At 41.6% G+C, this 26,955-nt stretch overlaps 1 protein-coding gene across 1 annotated transcript in view; it reads left to right on the plus strand.

The window, feature by feature from the left end:
• The window catches only part of LOC133456739 (NT-3 growth factor receptor-like), an 89,757-nt gene extending 72,079 nt beyond the window's left edge, over positions 1 to 17,678 (plus strand). The window contains exons 2-3 of the mRNA XM_061735300.1: positions 6,863 to 6,937; positions 17,603 to 17,678. Of these exons, the coding sequence (XP_061591284.1) occupies positions 6,863 to 6,937; positions 17,603 to 17,678 (151 nt within the window). The remainder of the gene's footprint in view (positions 1 to 6,862; positions 6,938 to 17,602) is intronic.
• Positions 17,679 to 26,955: the final 9,277 nt, after the last annotated feature.

The raw sequence follows: 26,955 nt of genomic DNA on the forward strand, positions 1-26,955 counted from the left end.
GATCGATTCAAATGTCAAGAATCGATTTGATTCTGATTCTTAAGATTCAGAATCGATTATCAAGATTTGATTCGATCCGATTTGATTCCGATATTGATTTGGGTTAGTGTTATTAAAACTGTTTTTTCAGCTGTTGCATGAATTATATGACTGTAGTTATGCAACATATTACTACTAGTATTATATTGAGATTCAACAGCAAGTATTGGCAGCTAAAGATGCTGTAAGGACCAATCAGCTCCCAGAATGCTGTTATAACTGCTTTCCTGCAAGACCTTGGAGAAGTTGGAAGCTCGGCTTGGCGGAAATTGATCACAAATTCGTCTGATTGGAGTCGCCATTGATGAACCACAGACTAAAAGGCAGAAGGAAAATTGCTGAGGCTGCCTGTTCTTGCAATATAATTGTTGATTCTATAATCTGGCCTTGACAGGGCGGTTTTTTCGGCCGATCGCTCTGGTCACAATCTTCCTGGTGGAATGTAAACAAGGTGACTCTGCCCCCACTAACCCTCCCCTCTCCCACGAACACCTGTGGATCCCTGTTTTCAGAACTGTACCGCCTGATAAGATCAAGGACATTGGCTGAGAGCAGCTCTGAGGCGAAGTTCACGACTTATCGCTACACACACACTTACTGATAAACACACCTCCCTCAATTCAACGCCTTCCTCGGCCCCTCCCTCTTATCAGCCCCCCCCGACAGTCTCCGGGTTTCGAGCGCCACAAAGTTGCGGCGATCACTTGGATGTACTGTGCCGGGACCCGCAACCTGAATTATTATTCCATTAATGTGGATGAAAATAATTATTCCATGAAAAGTAAACGCCCTGCTGCTGTACAAATAGTAGAGCTGTGTTTCCTGTGCTCTTGCTGTGTGAGAGGAACGTCGTGGTCCGTGAAGAGCCCGGGGTCGGGACTCACCTTCCTCTGAGCCGTTCCCGTCTCTCCGGGGCGGAGGGAACAAGGCGATCGTCTCCAGGGGCCTCGGCCCTTTCAGCTCGCAGGTCACATTAGTGACTCAGCTCAGCCTTCAGATCCAGCTGCCCCCGTTTCCCCGCTGATCTCTGCAGCAGCGTGACTCTGCCGTCTCCGCCAGACCGAGCCGGTTACGGCTGCAACATCACTTTTCATTTGCACTCGGCGGTTCGCTATTAGCACTTTTGCCGTGATGGCTATGATTGACTGTGTGATTCACTTCAACACTAAATTACCTTGAAGCTGCAGATGCTCGCTCAGGTTTTCCTGAGTAAACTCCAGTCAGTCATCTTCTAGTCAGATGAGGACTTTTAATTTCATCCGTTTCATCAGTATGTCCAAACAGTTAGTGATGTCTGGAGACATGTCAGCACTTTCTTACTTACAGGACTGTCTCAGAAAATTAGAATATTGTGATAAAGTTCTTTATTTTCTATAATGCAATTAAAAAAAGAAAAATGTCATACATTCTGGATTCATTACACATCAACTGAAATATTGCAAGCCTTTTATTATTTTAATCAGAATCAGAGTCAGAATCATCTTTATTGGTTTCCAGGTTCGAACATTGTCCAACAAGGAATTTGACTCCGGTAATTTCGCTCTTTGGTGATAAAATAAAATAAACAATAAAACAAATGTGGAATTTCTATGATACAGAATAAACAGTATAAACATATAAGGTGCAGCAGTTTGAGGTAGAGAGAGAAAAGAAAAGAAAAAGAAAAAGGGACAGTTCTGAATAAAAATAAACATAACCTATTTACAATTTTACAATTGTACAGGTCAATTATACAAAAAAAATACAAAAATACAAAATAATATTGCTGATTATGGCTTACAGTTTAAGATTAAGATTCCCGGAATATTCTAATTTTTTGAGATAGGATACTTGAGTTTTCTTAAACTGTAAACCATGATCAGCAATATTAAAATAATAAAAGGCTTGCAATATTTCAGTTGATTTGTAATGAATCCAGAATGTATGACATTTTTTTTTTATTGCATTACAGAAAATCACAATATTCATTTTTCTGAGACAGTCCTGTTCTGTTGAAGAATGCAGCTCTGAATTATTTTATCTGATACTTCTGGATACCTCTTATTAGTGCTCATCTGGTCATTAGCTATTGATCAGCTGTTGATCAATGACAGGTCTTGATGCAGCGGTATCTGAGGAATTGGCCGTCACAGATGTCCGGATCAACCTCGCACCCTTGAAATCCCTCCAGAATCCAGGAATCTTGAGTTGTTTTGCTCTGTAGACAGAGAAATACGCAAATCCTGTCTGACTTTTCTTTTGAGGAGCAGTGTTTTAGATATTACACTGATTTTTCATCTATCTATCTATTACAAAGGAACTAAAAGTTAGCAATTTTCTAACTAGATATAAGAATCAATGTTTTTCCATCCTCCTCATCATATCAACTCGCTCTGATGAAGGATTGTATTTCAGCGTGACGTTTCTTTCTTCCATGTTTCCGTGTTTTGCAGATAAAGAAAGATGTTCTGTTTTTGACATTTTTACAAATTAAAAATCTCTGCGGTGAAACCGGCTGATTCTCAGTCCGACCGAGTCTGAACAGCGATCAGAGAAACCAATCAGGGTCAGGATTTATTTATTTATCTATTATTTCTTTCTTCAAGTGGACATACCGTGCACATAGCAACAGCTACGCACAATCACTGTTGAAGTTTCTTTCAACTTTGGGAAATCAAGGCCAGTAATTTGTAATAAAATGTTCAAAAACAGTATCCGGTGAAGTGTTAGAGGCTACAAAAGAAATGGAAAAAACAGTACGTTATCAAGTACCTACCTACAAGCAAGCAAAGGATGGCAGATGTGGCGCGGTTAAAGTAGCAGCCGAATCAAATCAAATCAAACTTTATTTGTGTAGCGCTTTTCATTCAAATAAAAAATGCAACGCAAAGTGCTTTACATAAAACATGAAACTGCCAAACTGTTGATCAGAGTGAAGTTTCTGATCCCTGACCAGCGGCTCAGAACCAACTTTGCCTTTCTCACCACAGCACTTTGGGCTGAAGGAGGGACGTTCCCTTGGTTGTATTTTGCAGCTTGTGCCACCAGATGTCACTATATCCCACACAACTGACAACATGAAACACTTTACAGAAGCTGTAGATCAAGGGTCAGCAAACCAAAATGTGGAAAGAGCCATATTGGACCAAAAACACAAAAAACAAATATGTGTGGAGCCGCAAAAAATGACAAGTTTTGTATCAGCCTTAGAATGAAGGCAAATGGCGAAAGGCGAAATGTCGAAAAAAAAGTCAAAATTTCGAGAAAAAAGTTGAAATGTCGAGATTAATGTTGAAGTACAATCTTGAGAAAAAAGTCGAAATGTCGAGAAAAAAGTCGAAATGTCGAAAAAAAAGTCAAAATTTCGAGAAAAAAGTCGAAATGTCGAGATTAATGTTGAAGTGCAATCTTGAGAAAAAAGTCGAAATGTCGAGGAAATAATCAAAATTTTGTGAAAAAAGTCGAAATGTTGAGAAAAAAGTCAAAATGTCGAGAAAAAGGTCGAAATGTCCAAGATTAAAAAGGAAAAAAGAAAAAAGGAAAAAAAGAAGAAAAAAGAAAAAAAAAGAAAAAAAGAGAAAGAAAAGAGAAAAACAGAACAAAAAAAGAAAAAAAAAGGTCAAACATTTTTGAAAAAGCTCCAGGAGCCACTAGGGCGGCACCAAAGAGCCACATGCGGCTCTAGAGCCACGGGTTGGCCAACCTTCTGAAAGCACAACTGGGCACAAGTTTACCAATGGGTGGAATTTGGATGACAGTAAAGCAGTGTGGGTGAAACAGGGTGACATCAGACTTTTAGCCTGAAAGCTGCCAAAGAGACAGTACTGAGGCTCTTTTTTTGTTGTTTTTTTTCCAATACATCATAAGGGGCCGCCCAAGTCCCAGTAAAAAGACCACTACACAGCAGGTTCTTTGTGCAAGTATTTGCTAATTTGAAGCTTGATTTCCCCGGTCTCAGCTCGCATTACTGTCCAAGCTGCTGCTGTTCATGATGTAATTGAAACTGTAAAAGCCAATTACTGGAAAAATATCCAGGAAGAGTGTCACATGTTCTCTAATTGCTAACGGCGCTCATCTGGCAGGCTGCGCGGCAGAAACTGGCTCGCCTGTGAGCTAAAGTCCTGCACGGTGACGTTCCAGCAGAGACGGTTGCGTTTGGCAGATCCGGCCTCCTGGTTCCGCAGCTCGCAGCTAACGCAGCACACGGCGACCGGTGCACGTAAAGAGTCCCGGGTCTGGTTGTGTCATCGTCCACCAGATGCACAGGGGTTTTATTTTCCAGCTCATGTCTCATTAACCCACGCTGGTCTTCGGCTGCATGAGCGTCTTTGTGCAGATGAATGAGGAAGTATTTACAGGACTGTCTCAGAAAATTAGAATATTGTGATAAAGTCCTTTATTTTCTGTAATGCAATTAAAAAAACAAAAATGTCATACATTCTGGATTCATTACAAATCAACTGAAATATTGCAAGCCTTTTATTATTTTAATATTGCTGATTATGGTTTACACTTTAAGATTAAGATTCCCAGAATATTCAAATTTTTTGAGATAGGATATTTGAGTTTTCTTAAGTTGTAAGCCATGATCAGCAATATTAAAATAATACAAGGCTTGCAATATTTCAGTTGATTCAATATTTCAGTTGATTTGTAATGAATCCAGAATATATGATTTTTTTTTAATTGCATTACAGAAAATAAATAACTTTATCACAATATTTTAATTTTCTGAGACAGTCCCGTATGTTTTATCTTAAGATGTTTATGTTTTTGTGTACATTTATTTATTTATTTATTTATTTATTTATTTAGATTCTTTATTTCATTCATTAAAAGAAAAACAAAACAGTTCAATATAATTACAAAAAATCTCTTTCCTTGAATGAAAGGGAACAGAAAGAAGCTTATTTTATCTGTCCCTTTTTCCTAAGAAATCAAATTTCAATGAATTTAATAATAAAAAAAAAATTACATATTATGCAATTTAAAAAAAACATACACTATCCAATAATCGTAATTTAAAGGGTGCCTATTATGGCATCTAATACCTATTTTAAACGGGCCTTGAATGTCTTTAAAAACAAGCTTTTGTCTTTATCATCCCATTCTCTAACCTCATTATCTATGCAGGATTCTGAGTGGGCGGGGCTATGATAATGAGGCTCTGTGCTGATTGGCTGAATGAATGACGTGTAGAAAATGGAGGAAGCTCTGGCCGGTGGAGTTAGTTGTGGGCGTGGTTTCACATATCGGAGGCCAAACTATGTAAATCGCACTTTTGGTTCCGTAACTTTGGGGAGCAGAATCTTATTGGCTCGTAGATCCACATCACACTGGACGATCATCCGGGCGGCTGTACAGACACTGCAGAATTTGGTTGCCTTCTCTGAGTTGCTGAGGGGAGACCACTTTATATATGTTAAAGCAAGAAAAAAACACTTTATATATGTTAAAGCAGGAAAAAACCTGTTTTTCATAATAGATCCCCTTTAATCTAGATATTTCAACTTTTTTCTCGACATTTCGACTTTTTTTCTCGAGATTTCAACTTTTTTTGTTGACATTTTGACTTTTTTTCTTGACATTTTGACTTTTTTTCTCGACATTTCAACTTTTTTTCTCAACATTTTGACTTTTTTCTCGAAATTGTACTTCAACATTAATTTCGACATTTCGACTTTTTCTCGACATTTCCACTTTTTTTCGACATTTCCACTTTTTTTCTCAACATTTCGACTTTTTTCTCGACATTTCGACTTTTCTCGACATTTCAACTTTTTTTCGACTGGCAGAGTTGTTGTTGTTGTTCCGGCCAGAGTTAGTTGTGGTTTCACGCATTGCTCCCGTGGTTCCGTAACTTTGAGGAGCAGAATCTTATTGTCTCGTAGATCCACATCACACTGGACGATCATCCGGGCGGCTGTACAGACACTGCAGAATCTGGTTTCTTTCCTCCTTCTCTGAGTTGTCAGGCTGAGGGGAACACAAAATAGCTGTCGTCAAACACAGATAGTCATATTCTTTTTTGATTCAAAGAAACAAAATATGACAATGGTGCTAAAAAGAGAGAGAGGAAAAAAAGAAAACCCACCTAACTTAACAATTATCATGATATTTCTTCATCAAACTGGCTTTTATTATTCTTTTAAATGTAATGTTTGATTTGCATTCCTTGGCTTCTGTATCCAGATGTATGTGAGTTTATCAATCATTCTCTGCATGCGTCTAGCGGGTCGGCTCGTCCAGTTCACTTGATATTTCACTTTCAGGATAAAGTCTAAATAAGCTTTTGAAAATATGTTCTGTTTTTCCCAAATATACCTTGATTTCCCCGAGCGTCGCGGAGCCGTCGCCCCTCCTGCAGGTTGTCCATCTCCAAACCGTAACAAACACTTTTATTTTTAGATGGCCTTTTTCAGAGAGCTAATTTAAAAGGCACCGGCTCCACTTTTCCTTATCCCGGCGCACAGAAAGACTTTTCTCCCCGTGGAGACTGACAGCGCTAACAGAAGTAAACTCATCTTGCAGTGTTTATGAGGTCTATCCCCCTTACATTTCCCTTCCATAGATTAAACCTCAGAAGCTGCTTCTTGGCAATTAAATCTAACTGAGGGCAGCGGAGAGCGCTCCGTCAGAGCCGTTCCAGTAATTGCAGTTTAAATGAATGTAGACTCAAAAACTTTTGACAACACACAGCCAGTTAATTTGCAACCTGGAACTTACAAAAAAAAAGAGTTTTTTTCCCCCTCCCTGTCACGTCTAACTGGTTTGCCTCCCTTTCTCATCAGAGGAACAAGGTGTCTCATGTTCTCTCCTCTTTCCTCCTTCTTGCTGTTTGCAGACACATAGAGAACTGGACGGGATTGCAGACTCTGAGAGACGTGGATATGGCGCTCTACACCGGACTGCAGAGACTGTGAGTGTTGATGCTTTTATCTGCGGGAGAAGTGTGTTTGGGGGGTTGGGGGGGGGGGGGGGGGGGGGGGGGGGGGGGGTTGAGGCTACGGAAGAGTATTAGGGCCACTTAAAAATAAAAAGAATTCTGACTTTTTTCTCAGAATTCTTTTAATTTTTGAGAAAAAAGTCAGAATTCTGACTTTTTTCTCAGAATTCTGATTTTTTTCTCAGAATTATTAATTTTTTTTTTTAGTGGCCTAGAATTCTGACTTTTTTCTCAGAATTCTGAGATTAAAGTCAGAATTCTGACTTTTTTCTCAGAATTCTGACTTTTTTCTCAGAATTATTATTATTTTTTTTTAGTGGCCTAGAATTCTGACTTTTTTCTCAGAATTCTGAGATTAAAGTCAGAATTCTGACTTTTTTTCTCAGAATTCTGAGATTTAAGTCAGAATTCTGACTTTTTTCTAAGAATTCTGAGATTAAAGTCTGAATTCTGACTTTTTTCTCAGAATTCTTTTTATTTTTTTTAAGTGGCCCTAATACTCTTCCGTATGAGGCAGACGTGTCATTGTTTTTTTTTTTTGTGATCAAATTTTTATTTCTTTTTTCCTTTTTCTGAAAAAACAACATGGGGCATGTATATGATATTTTAACAAAAAAACACCAATACATAACAACAACAAATGAATAGATAAATGTAATAACAAAAAAAAAACAAAAAAAAAAAAAAAGTAATGCCCATATTATTAAGTATAACACTGCAAAATTAACACATACAAGGGCAAAAATAAATAAATATATAAATAAATAAAAATAAAATCATAACCCCAGACATTACCCACCCACCCTCTGGATCCTATTGAACAAACTCCATTAAGTAGTTTTATTTTTTGCTTATTGAGGTAAAAGGGGGATTTTAGTTATACATTTGTTTTTTTTCTGTTTTTTGTTTTTTGTTCTTGCTATTATTTCAATACAATGTATTTTCAATACAATGTATCTTCTTGGTGAGAACTTTGAATGAGCCCATTTAGGGCTTCCTTTCTCACCTGCACATATTTTCATGCTTTTATGTTCATTTAAACTTTTGTACCGTTTTTTTTTATGTTGTGCAAATAAACAAATCAAATAAAACATTTTAAGCATAACTGGATAACATGAATGTTTCACATCAGTAAAGCGATACCTAAAGAACCTTAACCACATTCAAATTATGTATGACATTAATTTATATGCAACATCTCCCAAAATAACCTATGATTCCTGAGAATATGAACCCATAAATGTTATAGTCAAAGTTCCTCTGGTTAGTTTTGGGTGCAAATTTCTCAAGAAAAGCAAATTTACATAAGAGATGGCAGTTACTACCAAGTCATTTAGACAGACCACTAGGAAATAAAAAATGACTACAAAAGTGAAAAATATAAATATGAACGTTTAGTAATGCACATAACCAAGAGATTTAAAGTTATTGCTGACTAATTTAAATCTAGGCTTTAACAAGTAACATTAAACATAAAAGAGCCTAAACAAATCCTAAAATGACTTGAAGGGAGTCATTAGTCGGCTTGCTTTGCTCTTTTGCAGATGTGGACACCTTAGGAGCCTCTTTTAGTAAATCATCCATGGCTCTAGGCTGCTTTGTGTCGTTGTTTAGTATTCACGCTGTGGAGATGTGGAGATGTGGAGAAGGGCAGTGGAGCCTCCACCGCCGTTAACCCCCGTCTTCTATCAGGTTTCCTCATTACCGAGGGATCCAGAACACGGGCTGCAGCTTTGGGGGTTCAAAGCCCAGGATGGCACGTTAAGCCGGGCAGGCACCGTGCGATTATCGGCTCGTTTTCAGCCGATTTTCAAGTCGTGCGACTTTTTTTTGGATCGGGCCGGATTTCGACCCAATCGTTGGTCGTGCCTCGTGCAGTAAATGTGGGGTAACGACGAGAGATTAACAGCTCACGACGAGAGATTAACACCTCACGAGCTCCCGATCACAAATCGTGTGCTTGCAAGAAAATCTAACGTGTTTGAAATCCTGGTCACTCCTCGTAAAGGAATCTCACAGTAGAAGCAGCTACGACCCGATTGGACTCATCCTTTCGCAGAGAGCATGCGCAATCTCTGATGTCACGTTAGGGCTGGGCGATATGGACCAAAAGTCATATTTCGATATTTTCTAGCTGAATGGCGATACTCGATACATATCGATATTTTTTCTTTGCCATAATTGTGGTTTCCCCCAAAGCATTATAGCATAGCATCTCTGTTAGCATCTCTGTTAGCATCTCTGTTAGCATCTCTGTTAGCTTCATTTTTTCTGAGGCAAACCCTTAAAAAACAGTCAGTTTTATTACAATGTCGTGCCAAATGTCACACAGGTTCCTTTATTAACAGAGGTCTGCACAATATCAAAATGTATAAAACAAATGAAATAAAAATAAACTGCCTGCATATATAGAATAAAAATGCTTCTTGAATAAAATAAAACAAATATCCCTTTCCTGCATAACAATTAAATTAAAATACGCTGTGCAATTAATACAATGTAGACAGTAACGGGTGGACTTTTCCACTGAGGTTGACAGTTGTGCAAATAACAAAACATTTGTGCAAATCTCAAATAAAACATTCAAATCCATTTCTCACAAAATAAGCTATATCAAAATCGTAAAAAAAAAAAAAAAAAAAAACATTTTTTTTTTAAATCGATATAAACGATATTGTCTCGTACCATATTGCGTTTGAAAATATATCGATATATATTAAAATCTCGATATATCGCCCAGCCCTATGTCACGTCAAAAACTATTATTTGTAGTTTAAAGTGTTTCAAATTCACATTACAAATCATGTTTTAATAGCAGAAAAAAAAGACGGCATTTCCCACGTCTGCCCAACCATACGCATAGGGTAGGGTTAGGGCGTAGGTAACGCGGCGACCCGCACCGTACGGGGCGCGACGCCGTGTACCCTACACCGTAGGCTCTGCGTTGGTGTAACGCGGAACCATAAATCAGCTTCAGTGTGCCTCTGTCTGCTGTTCTGAACACTTCTCTTCTCTGTTTCTCATTTTGCTGGGATGCCGGTCCCTCCGCCGAGACACAACTTTTGCGGTATGCGTTCATTGTTGTGCCTAAAAATGATGCGCAGTGCCCACCCAATCAGAAACGGTACAGATATTCTGTGATATTTTTTTATATTAATAAAAACATTTATTTATAAAAAAAAAAAAAGATCCCCATAACCTTTGATCGGGTGGGCAGGACACACGTTTGGGTGGGAACAGCCCACCCCTGCCCCAAAACCGGCCTCCAGTTCCAGTAACAGAGGTCCAACGTGAGGATTATGATCATATAGTGTGAGCAGAGCAGAGGGAGCAGAGCGTCTAGAGAACTAGAGGCTAAATTTCTGATCCTTGCACACATTTACATTTTTTTTTTAAACTCTTTATTTAGTTATTTTTGTATATATATACATGTAACAGTACATAACATAAAATAAAGTAAAATAGTACAAGAGGGGGCATACCAATCCTCATTAAGTTGAGTGAGCATTGTCTTTGTCTTTGAATAATGTCAATTTTCTCCAGTTTTGTGTAAAGTCACCGCTTTTATTCGCAGATGAAAGGTCATTTTTTCCATCGCGTAGATTCTCCTCCATAATCTCCATCCGATGTCCTTGTTGAGCACACGTTTAAATTTAAATTCAAACAATCACATTTCTGGTCGAACGTCCCCTTTCTTTCTCTTTAGCTTCATTTGTCAACAGTGCTAAGCATCAGCAGCGCCGGCCGGGCCGCCGCCGTGTCCAAACCTCTTCCTCTTTCTCATTCCTCTCCTCTGCAGAAGGAACCCCATCTCATTTGCCCGACAGAGTCAGAGTTTCCTTGTCCCTTATCCCTCATCAGGGAGGCCGAGAGCAGAATCTCCAACTCTCAGTTAGCAGGAGTCAGAGCTGAAAAGAGAGAAAAAAACTTTATGTTAAAGCAAGAGAAAACCTTGTTTTCATAATAGGTCCCCTTTAATCTCCACATTTTGACTTTTTTCTTGACATTTCATCTTTTTTTCTCGACATTTTGACTTTTTTTCTCAACATTTTGACTTTTTTTCTCTACCTTTTGACTTTTTTTCTCTACCTTTTGACATTTTTTCTCAAAATTTTGACTTTTTTCTCAACATTTTGACTTTTTTCTTGAAATTTCGACTTTTTTCTTGACATTTCAACTTTTTTTCTTGACATTTCATCTTTTTTTCTCGACATTTTGACTTTTTTCTCGACATTTTGACTTTTTTTCTCAACATTTTGACTTTTCTTGACATTTCAACTTTTTTTCTTGACATTTCATCTTTTTTTCTTGACATTTCATCTTTTTTTCTCAACATTTTGACTTTTTTCTTGACATTTCAACTTTTTTTCTTGACATTTCAACTTTTTTTCTTGACATTTCATCTTTTTTTCTCTGCATTTTGACTTTTTTCTCAAAGAGCTGGAGTCAGAGATGGAGTCAGAGCTGGAGTCAGAGCTGGAGTCAGAGCTGGAGTCAGAGCTGGAGTCAGAGCTGGAGTCAGAGATGGAGTCAGAGCTGGAGTCAGAGCTGGAGGAGTCAGAGCTGGAGTCAGAGCTGGAGTCAGAGCTGGAGTCAGAGCTGGAGTCAGAGCTGGAGTCAGAGATGGAGTCAGAGCTGGAGTCAGAGCTGGAGTCAGAGATGGAGTCAGAGCTGGAGTCAGAGCTGGAGTCAGAGATGGAGTCAGAGCTGGAGTCAGAGCTGGAGTCAGAGATGGAGTCAGAGCTGGAGTCAGAGCTGGAGTCAGAGCTGGAGGAGTCAGAGCTGGAGTCAGAGCTGGAGTCAGAGATGGAGTCAGAGATGGAGTCAGAGCTGGAGTCAGAGCTGGAGTCAGAGCTGGAGTCAGAGCTGGAGTCAGAGCTGGAGGAGTCAGAGCTGGAGTCAGAGATGGAGTCAGAGATGGAGTCAGAGCTGGAGTCAGAGCTGGAGTCAGAGCTGGAGGAGTCAGAGCTGGAGTCAGAGATGGAGTCAGAGATGGAGTCAGAGCTGGAGGAGTCAGAGCTGGAGTCAGAGCTGGAGTCAGAGCTGGAGTCAGAGCTGGAGTCAGAGATGGAGTCAGAGCTGGAGTCGGAGCTGCAGCTCTGCTGCGGCGGCGGCGGCGGGCGGATGAGGGCGGATGAGGGGGGAAGAGTCACTCTAGCATGTCTACCATCCACTCATTTTACATATGACCTCATCATCACTGTCTTTATGATGAATATTGGATTATTAAAGATGGTATGCGGCTGCCAAGGCTGTGCATTAACTCTTCCCGGGATGCGGTGACCTCTGCAAAGGCTTTCCAGTCGGCTTCACCTGACGAGCGAGGGGAAGCGGGGCGTGGGAGGCAACGCTGCGTCCTGCAGATTACACGGCTCTGATGGATGGCCCTGATTCCAGTCTTTCCAAAGTTATTATCTTTACAATTTGCCAGACCTTAAGTAAAGAATAATTTCCTTTCTCAAACAAAAAATTAATTATAGACTTTTTCTCAGAAAAAAGAAAAAGACTCCTTTATTTAAAGGATATTTCTCCCAGATCCTCCGTTTCCCCCGACACGAAGGACGTCCTGACGGCCTGAAACAAACCTGGACACCTAAACGTTTCACCTGCTGCCCCAAAGACTCCAGCAGTCACAACCCACGACTAAAGCTGGGCAGACACTGTGTGATATTTTAAATGGTTTGATTCAGCCCCATCTCAAACTGCACGACTAGATCTCTGAGTTCAAAAGTTCACAGCTCACGATTTATGGTCTCACACTGTACTGATGCTCGGATGCTCCGTCTGCTCACACTATACCATCATAATCCTCACGTTGGACTTCTGTTACTGGAACTGCAACGTCAAAAAGAAGTGGAAGAGGAGGAACCCCGAAGTGGGAGACACCGAAGATGTTCAGCAAAAACAAACGCGCTGCCTTAAACCTGATTTATGGTTCTGCGTTAAATCGACGGCATAACTTTACGGTGCGTGTCGCCGCGTACCCTACGCCGTAGGCTCTGCGTTGGTGTAACGCGGAACCATAAATCAGCCTTTAGCAATTTGTGGCATTCTGTGTGGCGATAAATTAAAAAAGATTAGACAACGTCGTGATTGGACAAGGAATTGGCTGGGCAGACGTGGGAAATGCCGTCTTTTTTTTCTGCTATTAAAACATGATTTGTAATGTGAATTTGCAACACTTAAAACTACAAATAATAGTTTTTGACGTGACATCAGAGATTGTGCATGCTGTCTGTGAAAGGATGAGGTGAATCGGGTCGCAGCACGACCAGGATTTCAAACACGCTTGATTTTCTTGCGAGCACACGATTTGTGATCGGGAGCTCGTCGTGAGGTGTTAATCTCTCGTCGTGAGGTGTTAATCTCTCGTCGTTACCCCACGTTTACTGCAAGAGGCACGAGCAACGATTGGGTCAAAATCCGGCCCGATCCAGAAAATAGTCGCACGGCTGGAAAATCGGTTCAAAACGAGCCGATAATCGCACAATGTCTGCCCGGCTTAACACATCTAGACTACTCAGCATTTATTTCATGAATCTTCTGGTCACTGTTTAGTGGGATGATTGGCAGAATTACTTATCTCCTAAATGTCAGTTCTGCTAATCTAAACAAAGAAAATGTTCTAAATGCCACAGAAATAAATGAATTGATCAGAAAATCAGTTCAGTCATCAAATGGAAAGTTCTACAGTTCTACATAATAAATTAATCCTGACAGCGAGACCTGATTTCTCTGTTTTCCAAATATCTCCTTCCTGAAATATATTAAAACAATGTTTTGGAGAATTGTGTCAAGGTTTCAGTGTGCGGGTACACTCCAGTACACGGAGGAGCTTTTAGTCCAGAACAACATATATCCTACTACTGATAACATTAATGCAATATTTGTAGGCATTTAGTGAGAAAGAAACAACAGAAAACCTCTTAAAATAGATAAATGATGATAACTGTCATAATATGTTGATTATGATTATATTGGATATAACTTATAGATTTTATTCTGTGTGTAAATATATTTTAAACCAGTGAACTCACCTTTGAATAATTCAATCAAGTTTGGATTTGTTTTGTTTGATTATGCTCGAAAGCTAAGACTGTTTACTTTATGCAAACATATGGAAACGATTTAAACGGCTCCTTGCTACGTCACGTAAAATCTGCAGTTTCCTCTGTGTTGCACGTGCGGCACCGTCTCTTTCCCGCCACACAAATACCAGTTTTCAGTTTTCAGTGTTCCTGGTGGAGCAGGTTTGATAGCGAGACTCAACAAGGACGGTGTCGTGTGCAGTGGACGCATGTACGTGTACATGTACATGTACGTGTACGACATCTGCAGCAGCAGAATGGGCTTTATTCTTAGGATAGCAAGTAAATCCACTTTAGTACCAAATATTGGGCGGCTGGTGGTAGGTTGATATTCCACCACGGGGCCAAACGGAGCCAAACGGGGCCAAACGGGGCCAAACAGGGCCAAACTAGGGGCCAAACTAGGGGCCAAACTAGGGGCCAAACTAGGGGCCAAACTAGGGGCCAAACTAGGGGGCAAACTAGGGGCCAAACAGGGCCAAACTAGGGGCCAAACGGAGCCAAACTAGGGGCCAAACTAGGGGCCAAACACAGGGCCAAACTAGGGACCAAACGGGGCCAAACTAGGGGCCAAACTAGGGGCCAAACTAGGGGCCAAACGGGGCCAAACTAAGGGCCAAACGGGGCCAAACCGAGCAGAAACAGGGCCAAACTAGGGACCAAACAGGGCCAAACTAGGGACCAAACTAGGGGCCAAACTAGGGGCCAAAACGGGGCCAAACTAGGGGCCAAACTAGGGGCCAAACTAGGGGCCAAACTAGGGGCCAAAACGGGGCCAAACTAGGGGCCAAACTAGGGGCCAAACTAGGGGCCAAACTAGGGGCCAAACTAGGGGCCAAACTAGGGGCCAAACTAGGGGCCACATGGGGCCAAACTAGGGGCCAAACTAGGGGCCAAACGGGGCCAAACTAGGGGCCAAACAGGGCCAAACTAGGGGCCAAACTGAGCCAAACTAGGGGCCAAACTAGGGGCCAAACACAGGGCCAAACTAGGGGCCAAACGGGGCCAAATTAGGGGCCAAACTAGGGGCCAAACTAGGGGCCAAACGGGGCCAAACTAAGGGCCAAACGGGGCCAAACCGAGCCAAAACAGGGCCAAACTAGGGGCCAAACAGAACCAAAATGGGGCCAAAACGGGTCCAAACTAGGGGCCAAACGAGACAGACAATGAAAACTATTACAAGGAAGTAAATGTTCAGTTTTGTTCTCCTCAGTTTCCAAATGCTCACAGCATGTAAAGACGGAGGGAAGCATTTCAAATCACACTCAGCACTACCTGAAGAGCTCATATTGAATATTAAAAACTCCTATTCAGCCATGTTTACAGGATAATTAGAGTTAGGAGCTGTCTGCTGTTACTGCAGGGGGGAAACATCAAAGCTCCACAGTCATCTCTGCAGACGTCATTGTCCTAATCCCCAGATAGAGAAATAATATGAAATGACTGAGGTTAATTTCCTCTGAGGAATTAATTGTAAGATGCCCTCCAGGACCTTCGGAATAACCCCCTCAAGGACCTTTGAAACTTCCGTGTGATGGCAAATCTCCGTCAGACAGTCAGAAGCCGCGGATCTGATTTGTGGACGGTAATTGGCACCACCAGCCGGGTATAATCAGCTCAGTGCATTACGGGGCGCTCACTGATGATGTCAGCCACTTCTTTGCAAAGGAGACATCTGTGATTACAAGATTAGAAGTCATTACAATTGTAGCCCAGAACAGTGGATCCCGCACCGGGAGCGCTGGGAATTCCAGGAGTCCTTGAGGGGATTCCATTGAGTCCCCGGCTAAATGAGGATTAGTTTCATTTCACATTTGGCTTCCATGCAAGTTAGCACAATAAGAAAAAGCCCGGCTCCTCCAACAAAGAGGTCTGACTCAGGTTTACAAGGGCAGATGCACAAGTTCAAAGCTTTAAATGGTGTTTGGAGTAAAATCCTGAGAAAGAGCGGGAACTATTGCTGCACATTTCTAGAGAACAGCGCGAGGTCGGCGCTGTTAAACGGATAAAACGGATAAAACCACTGAATCTTGTTGCAACCAAAATGTTTACAAAGTGGAACATGCAAACGTTTAAAACCTTCTGAAGCTTAAACAGATGGAAATGAGGAGAAATGTTCAACGCACGTTGATGGCCACGGCGGCTCAAAGCCCAGGACAGACGGCAGACGCTGCAGGAGAAGCCACACCTATGACTACATGCAGTCAAAATTCGGGTTATTGCTAATATTCCGGTTACTAAGACATTCGGAATATTCCATTTACATGGTGATTAATCATTCAGGATATCTGGATCAAACCAGCGACGCACGGAGAACGTGATGACGCAATTCCCGTCATTTCTGCTTCTTCTTCCTGTATCCAAATTCAAAACAAATGCTGCTTCAGCAACTTTTCTCTCACCTTCTTGTAAATCTTCTATCCCGGTACTTTCTACCGTCTACAAATGCAGAAATGTTCATATCCTTCATTACATTTATGAAGTGATTAGTCTCCTCCTGAACTTCCTGGACTCAAAAGACCAGGATTCCTTGTGAACAGAGCATGTGCAGAAAACAAATTCCTGTTCCGTTTGATGGGGATATTCCGTTTGGCGTTTACATGACCCAATATTCAGGTTTTAACCCTTGTACTGTCTTTGGGTCAAAATGACCCAATTCTTCTATCCTTCTTTCCTCCTGCTCTCTCCTTCCTTCTTCCTTTCCTCTTTTCCTCCTTTTTTACCCTCCTTTACTCCTTTTTCTTCCTACCTCCCTTTCGTCATTCGTTCCTTTTTTACCTTCTTTGCTTTTCCTTCCTTCCTTCTTTCCTTATTTTCTGCATTCCTTCCTTCTTCCCTTCTTTCTTTCTTTCCTTTTCTCCCTTCTTTCCTTTCTTTCTCCCTCCCTTCCATCTTTTCTCCCTTCCTTCCTTCCTTCCATCTTTTCTCCCTTCCTTACTCCCTTTCCTACTTCCTTTCTTCTTTCCATCTTTTCTCCCTTCCTTACTCCCTTTCCTACTTCCTTCCTTCTTTCCTTCCTTCCTTCCATCTTTTCTCCCTTCCTTCCTTCTTCCCTCCCTTCTTTCTTTCCTTTTCTCCATTCCTTCCTCCCTGTCTTCTTTCCTTTTCTCCCTTCTTTCCTTTCATTCTCCCTCCCTTCCATCTTTTCTCCCTTCCTTACTCCCTTTTCCTACTTCCTTCCTTCCTTCCTTCTGGAGTAAAAACCTGAGAAAGAGCGGGAACTATTGCTGCACATTTCTAGAGAACAGCACGAGGTTGACGCCGTTAAACGGATAAAACCACTGAATCTTGTTGCCCCAAAATGTTTACAAAGTGGAACATGCAAACGTTTTAAACCTTCTGAAGCTTAAACAGATGGAAATGAGGAGAAATGTTCAACATCAAATGCAAACAAAGACGACCACGTTGCCTTTGTGTAGCTACAGCATGTGCTAACTGTAGACGCCTGCCGTTGTACACGCCTGCCGTTGTACACGGCCGCATTTGCACGGCTCATTCTTCCCTTTGTTTCCACACAGCCTCAAACATTATCTTTATTTCTTTATTCCAGAACCATCGTGAATTGTAACCTGAAGGTGATCCAGCCTCGTGCGTTTGCTCAGAACCTCCACCTACGCTACATGTGAGTAAATAAATCTACCCTTGAAACCTTGTTTTCCGTGTCTTCAAAAGATTTATTGTGATCCGTGCGGCCTGACAGCTCGCAGCGTACGGCCGTATATGAGTTGGTGCGGAACGGAAGATGATGCACTTGATTGAGACTGGCTCCAGGAAAATTGTGGCACCTCCACTACCGTCGCAAACAGCGGCACATCTTAAATGAGACATCCATTATTTGCCTTGGATAATTGGATTCCTATCTGCCCCGGTTTCTTTGTGCCGCGGCGCAGCAACACGCCGCGGACGCACTTCCATTTAGACGGCACTCACCAAATGGACAATTTGTCCATGAGGCCGAGCATCAGAGAGCCCGGGAGAAGAGCAAGTAATTTCTCTAACAAAGGCTGATGTGTCAGCGTATGGCAGCCCTGTTATTCCCCAATTTTCCAGCAGTAAACACCTCCAAGAAACTCACTGACACAGTCTGAACACCTGAACACCAGCCATTTGAAACTTCCAGCTGTTGATCGATGGGCGGTTTGAAATCTTTTCCACTGCAGACGGCTCCAACTAGGAATGGGTGATGTTTTACCGTTCACGATAAACCGTCAAAAAAATTCCCCACTGTAAGAATTTGTCATTTCACGGTAAAAACGATAAATTCCCGTTGATGATGTTTTTGTGTAAAACTGATTCTGGTTCTGTGTTAAATCCACGCACAACGTACGTGAAGGAAGGAAGGAAGGAAGGAAGGAAGGAAGGAAGGAAGGAAGGAAGGAAGGAAGGAAGGAAGGAAGGAAGGAAGGAAGGAAGGAAGGAAGGAAGGAAGGAAGGAAGGAAGGAAGGAAGGAAGGAAGGAAGGAAGGAAGGAAGGAAGGAAGGAAGGAAGGAAGGAAAGACAGAAATGAGAAAGGAAGGAAGGAAGGAAGGAAGGAAGGAAGGAAGGAAGGAAGGATATGAGCCAGAAAGCAAGGAAGGAAGGAAGGAAGGAAGGAAGGAAGGAAGGAAGGAAGGAAGGAAGGAAGGAAGGAAGGAAGGAAGGAAGGAAGGAAGGAAGGAAGGAAGGAAGGAAGGAAGGAAGGAAGGAAGGAAGGAAGGAAGGAAGGAGGGAGGAAGGAAACAAAGAAACAAGGAAGGAAGGGAGAAAAGAGGATGGGAAGGAGAGAGCAGGAGGAAAGAAGGAAGGAAGGAAGGAAGGAAGGAAGGAAGGAAGGAAGGAAGGAAGGAAGGAAGGAAGGGGGAGAAGGAAGGGAGAAAAGAGGAAGGGAAGAAGGAAGGAAGGAAGGAAGGAAGGAAGGAAGGAAGGAAGGAAGGGAAAAAAGAAGGAAGGAAGGAAGGAAGGAAGGAAGGAAGGAAGGAAGGAAGGAAGGAAGGAAGGAAGGAAGGAAGGAAGGAAGGAAGGAAGGAAGGGAAAAAAGAAGGAAGGAAGGAAGGAAGGAAGGAAGGAAGGAGGGAGGAAGGAAACAAAGAAACAAGGAAGGAAGGGAGAAAAGAGGAAGGGAAGGAGAGAGCAGGAGGAAAGAAGGAAGGAAGGAAGGAAGGAAGGAAGGAAGGAAGGAAGGAAACAAAGAAACAAGGAAGGAAGGAAGGAAGGAAGGAAGGAGGGAGGAAGGAAACAAAGAAACAAGGAAGGAAGGGAGAAAAGAGGATGGGAAGGAGAGAGCAGGAGGAAAGAAGGAAGGAAGGAAGGAAGGAAGGAAGGAAGGAAGGAAGGAAGGAAGGAAGGAAGGAAGGAAGGAAGGAAGGAAGGAAGGAAGGAAGGAAGGAAGGAAAGACAGAAATGAGAAAGGAAGGAAGGAAGGAAGGAAGGAAGGAAGGAAGGAAGGATATGAGCCAGAAAGCAAGGAAGGAAGGAAGGAAGGAAGGAAGGAAGGAAGGAAGGAAGGAAGGAAGGAAGGAAGGAAGGAAGGAAGGAAGGAAGGAAGGAAGGAAGGAAGGAAGGAAGGAAGGAAGGAGGGAGGAAGGAAACAAAGAAACAAGGAAGGAAGGGAGAAAAGAGGATGGGAAGGAGAGAGCAGGAGGAAAGAAGGAAGGAAGGAAGGAAGGAAGGAAGGAAGGAAGGAAGGAAGGAAGGAAGGAAGGAAGGAAGGAAGGGGGAGAAGGAAGGGAGAAAAGAGGAAGGGAAGAAGGAAGGAAGGAAGGAAGGAAGGAAGGAAGGAAGGAAGGAAGGAAGGGAAAAAAGAAGGAAGGAAGGAAGGAAGGAAGGAAGGAAGGAAGGAAGGAAGGAAGGAAGGAAGGAAGGAAGGAAGGAAGGAAGGAAGGAAGGAAGGGAAAAAGAAGGAAGGAAGGAAGGAAGGAAGGAAGGAGGGAGGAAGGAAACAAAGAAACAAGGAAGGAAGGGAGAAAAGAGGAAGGGAAGGAGAGAGCAGGAGGAAAGAAGGAAGGAAGGAAGGAAGGAAGGAAGGAAGGAAGGAAGGAAGGAAGGAAGGAAACAAAGAAACAAGGAAGGAAGGAAGGAAGGAAGGAAGGAGGGAGGAAGGAAACAAAGAAACAAGGAAGGAAGGGAGAAAAGAGGATGGGAAGGAGAGAGCAGGAGGAAAGAAGGAAGGAAGGAAGGAAGGAAGGAAGGAAGGAAGGAAGGAAGGAAACAAAGAAACAAGGAAGGAAGGAAGGAAGGAAGGAAGGAAGGAAGGAGGGAGGAAGGAAACAAAGAAACAAGGAAGGAAGGGAGAAAAGAGGATGGGAAGGAGAGAGCAGGAGGAAAGAAGGAAGGAAGGAAGGAAGGAAGGAAGGAAGGAAGGGAAAAAAGAAGGAAGGAAGGAAGGAAGGAAGGAAGGAAGGAAGGAAGGAAGGAAGGAAGGAAGGAAGGAAGGAAGGAAGGAAGGAAGGAAGGAAGGGAAAAAAGAAGGAAGGAAGGAAGGAAGGAAGGAGGGAGGAAGGAAACAAAGAAACAAGGAAGGAAGGGAGAAAAGAGGAAGGGAAGGAGAGAGCAGGAGGAAAGAAGGAAGGAAGGAAGGAAGGAAGGAAGGAAGGAAGGAAGGAAGGAAGGAAGGAAGGAAGGAAGGAAGGAAGGAAGGGAGAAAAGAGGAAGGGAAGGAGAGCGCAGGAGGAAAGAAGGAAGGAAGGAAGGAAGGAAGGAAGGGAGGAAGGGAGGGAGAGAGGAAGGAAGGAAGGAAGGAAGGAAGGAAGGAAGAAAAGAGGAAGGGAAGGAGAGCGCAGGAGGAAAGAAGGAAGGAAGGAAGGAAGGAAGGAAGGAAGGAAGGAAGGATATGAGCCTGAAAGAAATGAGGCTGAAAGAAAGAAAGAAAGAAAGAAAGAAAGAAAGAAAGAAAGAAAGAAAGAAAGACAGACAGACAGACAGACAGACAGACAGACAGACAGACAGACAGACAGACAGACAGACAGACAGACAGACAGACAGACAGACAGACAGACAGACAGACAGACAGACAGACAGACAGACAGACAGACAGACAGACAGACAGACAGACAGAAAGAAAGAAAGAAAGAAAGAAAGAAAGAAAGAAAGAAAGAAAGAAAGAAAGAAAGAAAGAAAGAAAGAAAGAAAGAAAGAAAGAAAGATAAATTCCTGTTGATGAGGTTTTTGTGTAACAAACATGGCGGATCTGAGTCATTACATTATTAGTTACAAAGATGGAGTTGAATCGGTATTTTTTTTATCGTAATTTTTATCGTTATTGGGATAAATGCCAGAAATGATCTACATTTTTTTGTCCATACCGCCCATCCCTAGCTCCGACCCGCGCATGTGTGAGCCAGACAGAAGGACTGTGGGCACAAGAAAAGAAAAAAAATGCAATATTGCTCCTTTGACAACTTAATCTTGCCTGTTAGTGATGCAGAAAATGCCGGTTAGACGAGGCTGTCAAACATACTTGTTCATGAAAGTCCCCGAGTGCTCGCACTTTCCTGTGTTTTGCATGTAGACGTCTGGAGAAAAGTCAGTCTTGCTTCTCTCCTTATGAAGTTAGGTGATTGGTGGAGCTAATGGAGCCATCAACATTTAATGAAAGTTATTTAAATCCTGCCTTTGCCTTAATTTTCACTCCACAAGACGGATTTTCACAAGACTGAAAGACTCAACACAACTAACAAATGACTGCAAGCTTTTCTTTTTTAGTCCCTCTCTAAGTACGCTGCACAAGGTGCCAGGGAATCTAAAATACTGCAGGTGTTTATTTTACTACACTGATTCATTTTACTACTTACCTCCCCCAACCGTTTTTCATTTTCTCTGCTGCACTTTGACTTGAGTCTATTTATAATAAGAAACAAAAACTGCACACTATTCATTTATGCTACATTAGTATCACCAACTATTTATTATATAGTACTTTCTATGTTTATACTACACTTATTCAGTTCATAGCAGGGCTGGGGATCCATTCAAATGTCAAGAATTGATTCAATTCTGATTCTTAATATTCAGAATCGATTATCAAGATTTAATTTGATTCGATTCTGATATTGATTTGGGTTAGTGTTATTAAAACAGTTTTTTGAGCTGTTGCATGAATTATATGACTCTAGTTATGCAACGTGTTAATACTAGTATTATATTGAGATTCAACAGCAAGTATTGGCAGCTAAAGATGCTGTAAGGACCAATCAGCTCCCAGAATGCTGATAGAACTGCTTCCCTGCAAGACCTTAGGAGAAGTTGGAAGCTCGGCTTGGCGGAAATTGATCACAAATTCGTCTGATTGGAGTCGCCATTGATGAACCAGAGACTAAAAGACGGAAAATTATTGAGGCTGCCTGTTTTTGCAATATAATTGTTGATACTATAATCTGGCCTTGACAGGGCGGTTTTTGGCCGATTGCTCTGGTCACAATCTTCCTGGTGGAATGTAAACAAGGTGACTCTGTCCCCACTAACCCTCCGCTCTCTCACGCACGAACATCTGCAGACCTGTTTTCAGAACTGTACCGAGCCGCCTGATAACATCAAGGACATTGGCTGAGAGCAGCTCTGAGAGAAGTTCACGACTTATCGCTACACACACTTACTGATAACCACACCTGATGCTGTAAGGACCAATCAGCTCCCAGAAAGAGGAAATCGTGTGGCGGGAATTATCAAACAGATCCAGGGCAGCAAACAGAGACGGATGAAATCGGTTTTATTTTTTCCCACATTCCATTTAAATTTTTTCCATTTTCGGCCTATTTCGGTTTTTAATTTTTGAAAATTTGGTTTTTAGCATTTTATGGAAATTTAACCCCAAGACAGTATATAAAGTAATTAAATATAGACAATTTATGCCATTATAACTGAAAACTTTAATGTGTTCATACTTTTAAACATATTTAAAGGCAAGAACATGGCGCCAGTTATTCTTGTGTCCAACAAAACATTCCTTTTTTTGGGCATAAACGAAAAAATACCAAAAGTTGTAATGTAATGATGGAGAGAAAAAAAAAGATCTTTAGATGTACGAATCGATTTTTAGGAATTAATTTGAGAATCGATTTAGAATCGGAAAATTTATTATTTTTTTTCAACACAGGCTTAGTTTGTAGTACACTTATTCAGTTTCTATTTTACTTTTTTTTTTATATTTTTCATACTTCTAAATCATATTTATTGTTTATTTAGTCTGAGCCCTTAACATGTATCTGACTTTGAGCTGCTGTGACACCTGAATTTATCAAGATAGTCCTATCAAGAAAGGACTATCTTATCTTATCTTATCTTATCTTATCTTATCTTATCTTATCTTATCTTATCTTATCTTATCTTATCTTATCTTACTATAAAAGGTGTAATGTGCAAGAGGAGATCAGGGGAATTACATGTATGTGAGGTCAAACAAGTGTGATCATTTTAAGGTATTCAATTACAACTAAAATTCAGAACTCAGAGTGTTAATGTATTCTTTTCTCTCTTTAAAATCCCTCTGCTCTGCGTGCCTTCAAATCTTCTGTAGATTCAGATTGTAAATGTGTCACATCTGCTCCGGCAGCAGAAGGCACTGAGGGAGTCGGCCTCACGTTTCCACGGTAACCGGCGGGCGTCCTCTCAGGACCGTGTGTGACAGAACTCTGTAGTCGCACCACTAACGCCGGCGGGCCGTTGCTAGGTGACAGCGTGGATGATGATGTCAAAGAGCATTAATTACGGCCGGTGCTCGGCCTCTGAGGACGGAGCACGTTGATGGCCGTGTCACGCCGGCTCAAAGCCCAGGACGGACGGCAGACGCTCGGCCGGTCGCTCTCCTGCAGGAGAAACCACGCCACTGACTACATTTACATGCAGTCAAAATTAGGGTTGTTGCTAATATTCCGGTTACTGAAACATTGGGAATATTCCGTTTACATGGTAATTAATCATTCGGGATATCTGGATCAAACCAGCGACGCACGGAGAACATCATGACGCAATTCCCGTCATTTCTGCTTCTTCTTCCTGTATCCAAATTCAAAACAAATGCTGCTTCGCTCAACTTTTCTCTCACCTTCTTGTAAATCTTCTATCCCGGTACTTTCTACCGTCTACAAATGCAGAAATGTTCATATCCTTCATTACATTTATGAAGTGATTAGTCTCCTCCTGGTCTTGTTTCTCCGTGTTTATAAGAACTTCCTGGACTCAAAAGACCAGGATTCCTTGTGAACAGAGCATGTGCAGAAAACAACTTCCTGTTCCGTTTGATGGGGATATTCTGTTAGACGTTTACATGACCCAATATTCGGGTTTTAACCCTTGTACTGTCTTTGGGTCAAAATGACCCAATTCTTCCTTCTTTCTCTCCTCCTGCCATGCTTTCTACTTCCTTCTTCCTTTCCTCTTTTCCTCCTTTTTTACCCTCCTTTACTCCTTTTTCTTCCTTCCTCCCTTTCGTCATTCGTTCCTTTATTACCTTCTTTGCTTTTCCTTCTTTCTTTCCTTATTTTCTCCATTCCTTCCTTCCTCCCTCCCTTATTTCCTTTCCTCCCTTATTTCCTTTCTTTCTCCCTCCCTTCCATCTTTTCTCCCTTCCATACTCCCTTTCCTACTTCCTTCCTTATTTCCTTCTTTTCTCTTTTCTTCCTTACTTCCTTCTTTCCTCCCTTCCATCTTTTCTCCCTTCCTTACTCCATTTCCTACTTCCTTCCTTCTTTCCTTCTTTTCTCCTTTCTTCCTTCCTTCCATCTTTCCTCCCTTCCTTACTCCCTTTCCTACTTCCTTCCTTCTTTCCTTCATTCCTTCTTTTCTCCCTTCACCCTCCCTTGACCCAAAGACAGCACAAGGGTTAAAAGGAGTACCCCAGGGCTCATATTCAGGTTTTTAAAAAACCGGAACATGAGCAAATTCGGGTTATTCCAAGGGGTTATTGGTGTTTACATGGCTGTGCAAATGCGGGTTATTGCTAATATTCGGGTTTTAAAAGGGTTATTGATGCTGGAAACACAGTCATGGTCTCCGTCACATGTTTGGGCCAAAAACCACCTCAATTAGCTGCAGTGAAGATACCGTTAATTCCACGTGTTGTAGACATGATGGCTGTAATTAACACCCACCCCGGATATGCGCTCCTTCAAATTTGTATTCACTTGCTCTATTTTAATATATGTATTATGCATGGCGGTGTTTAGCATGCATCACAGTATACTGAGGCAGTTGTGCGTGCACAGCAAAAAAACAGCACTTCTGACTCCCAGCAACGCTCTTATTTTGATATATAAACATGTTTTACATCTAGCTTTTTAGTACGTGTAGGCTGGTGCTCGCTAAAGGAGACATGACCTGATATGACCTGACGAGCAACTTCAACCTCATTTTAGTAATTTCTCTTTACAGTATTTACATTTATTTGGATTGTTACATTGTTTATGAACCTGTATCCTGATTCCTCTTATGACGTAAAGCTCAATCACTGCCACTCTGTTGTAAGGTTGATGCTATATTAGCAACTAGCACATACTGAGCGATCGACACTTTCATCACTCTCTCATGCCACACACAGGAAAAATCATTAACATCCCATCTTAAAAAGAAAATAGAAGTTAAGATGAAGAGACTTATCCACTCTTAGATGTGCCAGGTTGTTAAAGCGTTGCTTTCATCTGGTCTATAGACGCAGCGTTCCACGAGGACATGAAGGAGCATCCAGAAGTAGAGAGGGTTTTTGTGCAGGTCAAATGTCTCCTCTCACAGGGCCGTTAATGCCATTATTATAATATCTATATCTATATGTATATGTATATATATTGACATTCTTGAATGCGTTATCACTTTATTTCTATGTTTAACCCTATAAGAAGATTTGGACCGCACCGATGATCAAAGAAGGAAAAAGGAAAAGTTTTATACAAACCAGAAAATTACAACAATAAATAAATAAATATGAAGCAACTAATTTAAAAAAAAACAACATAAACTTACCTAATGTAAATATTCATTACTTGTATTTTGCGCCGTGGGTCAGAGAGGACTGTAATTCAATTGTCTTGTATCTTGAACATACAGTATAGCATCTTACAATAAAACTTGATACTTGAAACTAATGCATTTATAATAATAGGAAAAATAATTATCTAGAAATGAAATACAAAATTAGAAGTGTTTTTGATTTTAATCTATAAGTAACACTTCAAATAAATTAAAAAAAAAAGCATTTTTTAACATTTCAGGCATTAAAGTGGTTAAAACCTGGGGCGTCTTATGTAAGTTTGCTTATTTGGTAAATGGTGACAGAAATAAGTTAAAAAGCTCAAATCAACCCTGAATGATACGTGGAGACAGATCTTGGAGGCTCCGTGAGCGGATCGGTGAATATGAGCGTCGTTTATTCATTCACCTTTCATTAAACAAGGTTGCGTGTCTGTGTCGAAACGTTGAAACGTGGGAAGACGCAGCTTCAGGAGATTCACGTGGCTGATGCAGGTTTGTCCTGACATCACGTATCCACTGAGGACAGACTCAGTGGTGCTCTGTCTCTGCTCTGTCTCTGCTCTGTCTCTGCTCTGTCTCTGCTCTGTCTCTGCTCTGTCTCTGCTCTGTCTCTGCTCTGTCTCTGTCTCTGCTCTGTCTCTGCTCGGTCTCTGCTCTGTCTCTGCTCTGTCTCTGTCTCTGCTCTGTCTCTGCTCTGTCTCTGCTCTGTCTCTGCTCTGTCTCTGTCTCTGCTCTGTCTCTGCTCGGTCTCTGCTCTGTCTCTGCTCTGTCTCTGTCTCTGCTCTGTCTCTGCTCTGTCTCTGTCTCTGTTCCTGTCTCTTCTGTCCATACAGTTATTCACAGTGCTTTAAATGGACTAAAATAAGTGCCGGTACTCCCCTTATTCAACTGATGTCAGGTAAATTAGGCGATGGGTAACAGCAGATGATTAAGTGATATATTTAAATACTAGGACATGATCCTGA

The sequence above is a fragment of the Cololabis saira genome, chromosome 2 (assembly GCF_033807715.1).
Source record: "Cololabis saira isolate AMF1-May2022 chromosome 2, fColSai1.1, whole genome shotgun sequence".
NCBI lineage: Eukaryota > Metazoa > Chordata > Actinopteri > Beloniformes > Belonidae > Cololabis > Cololabis saira.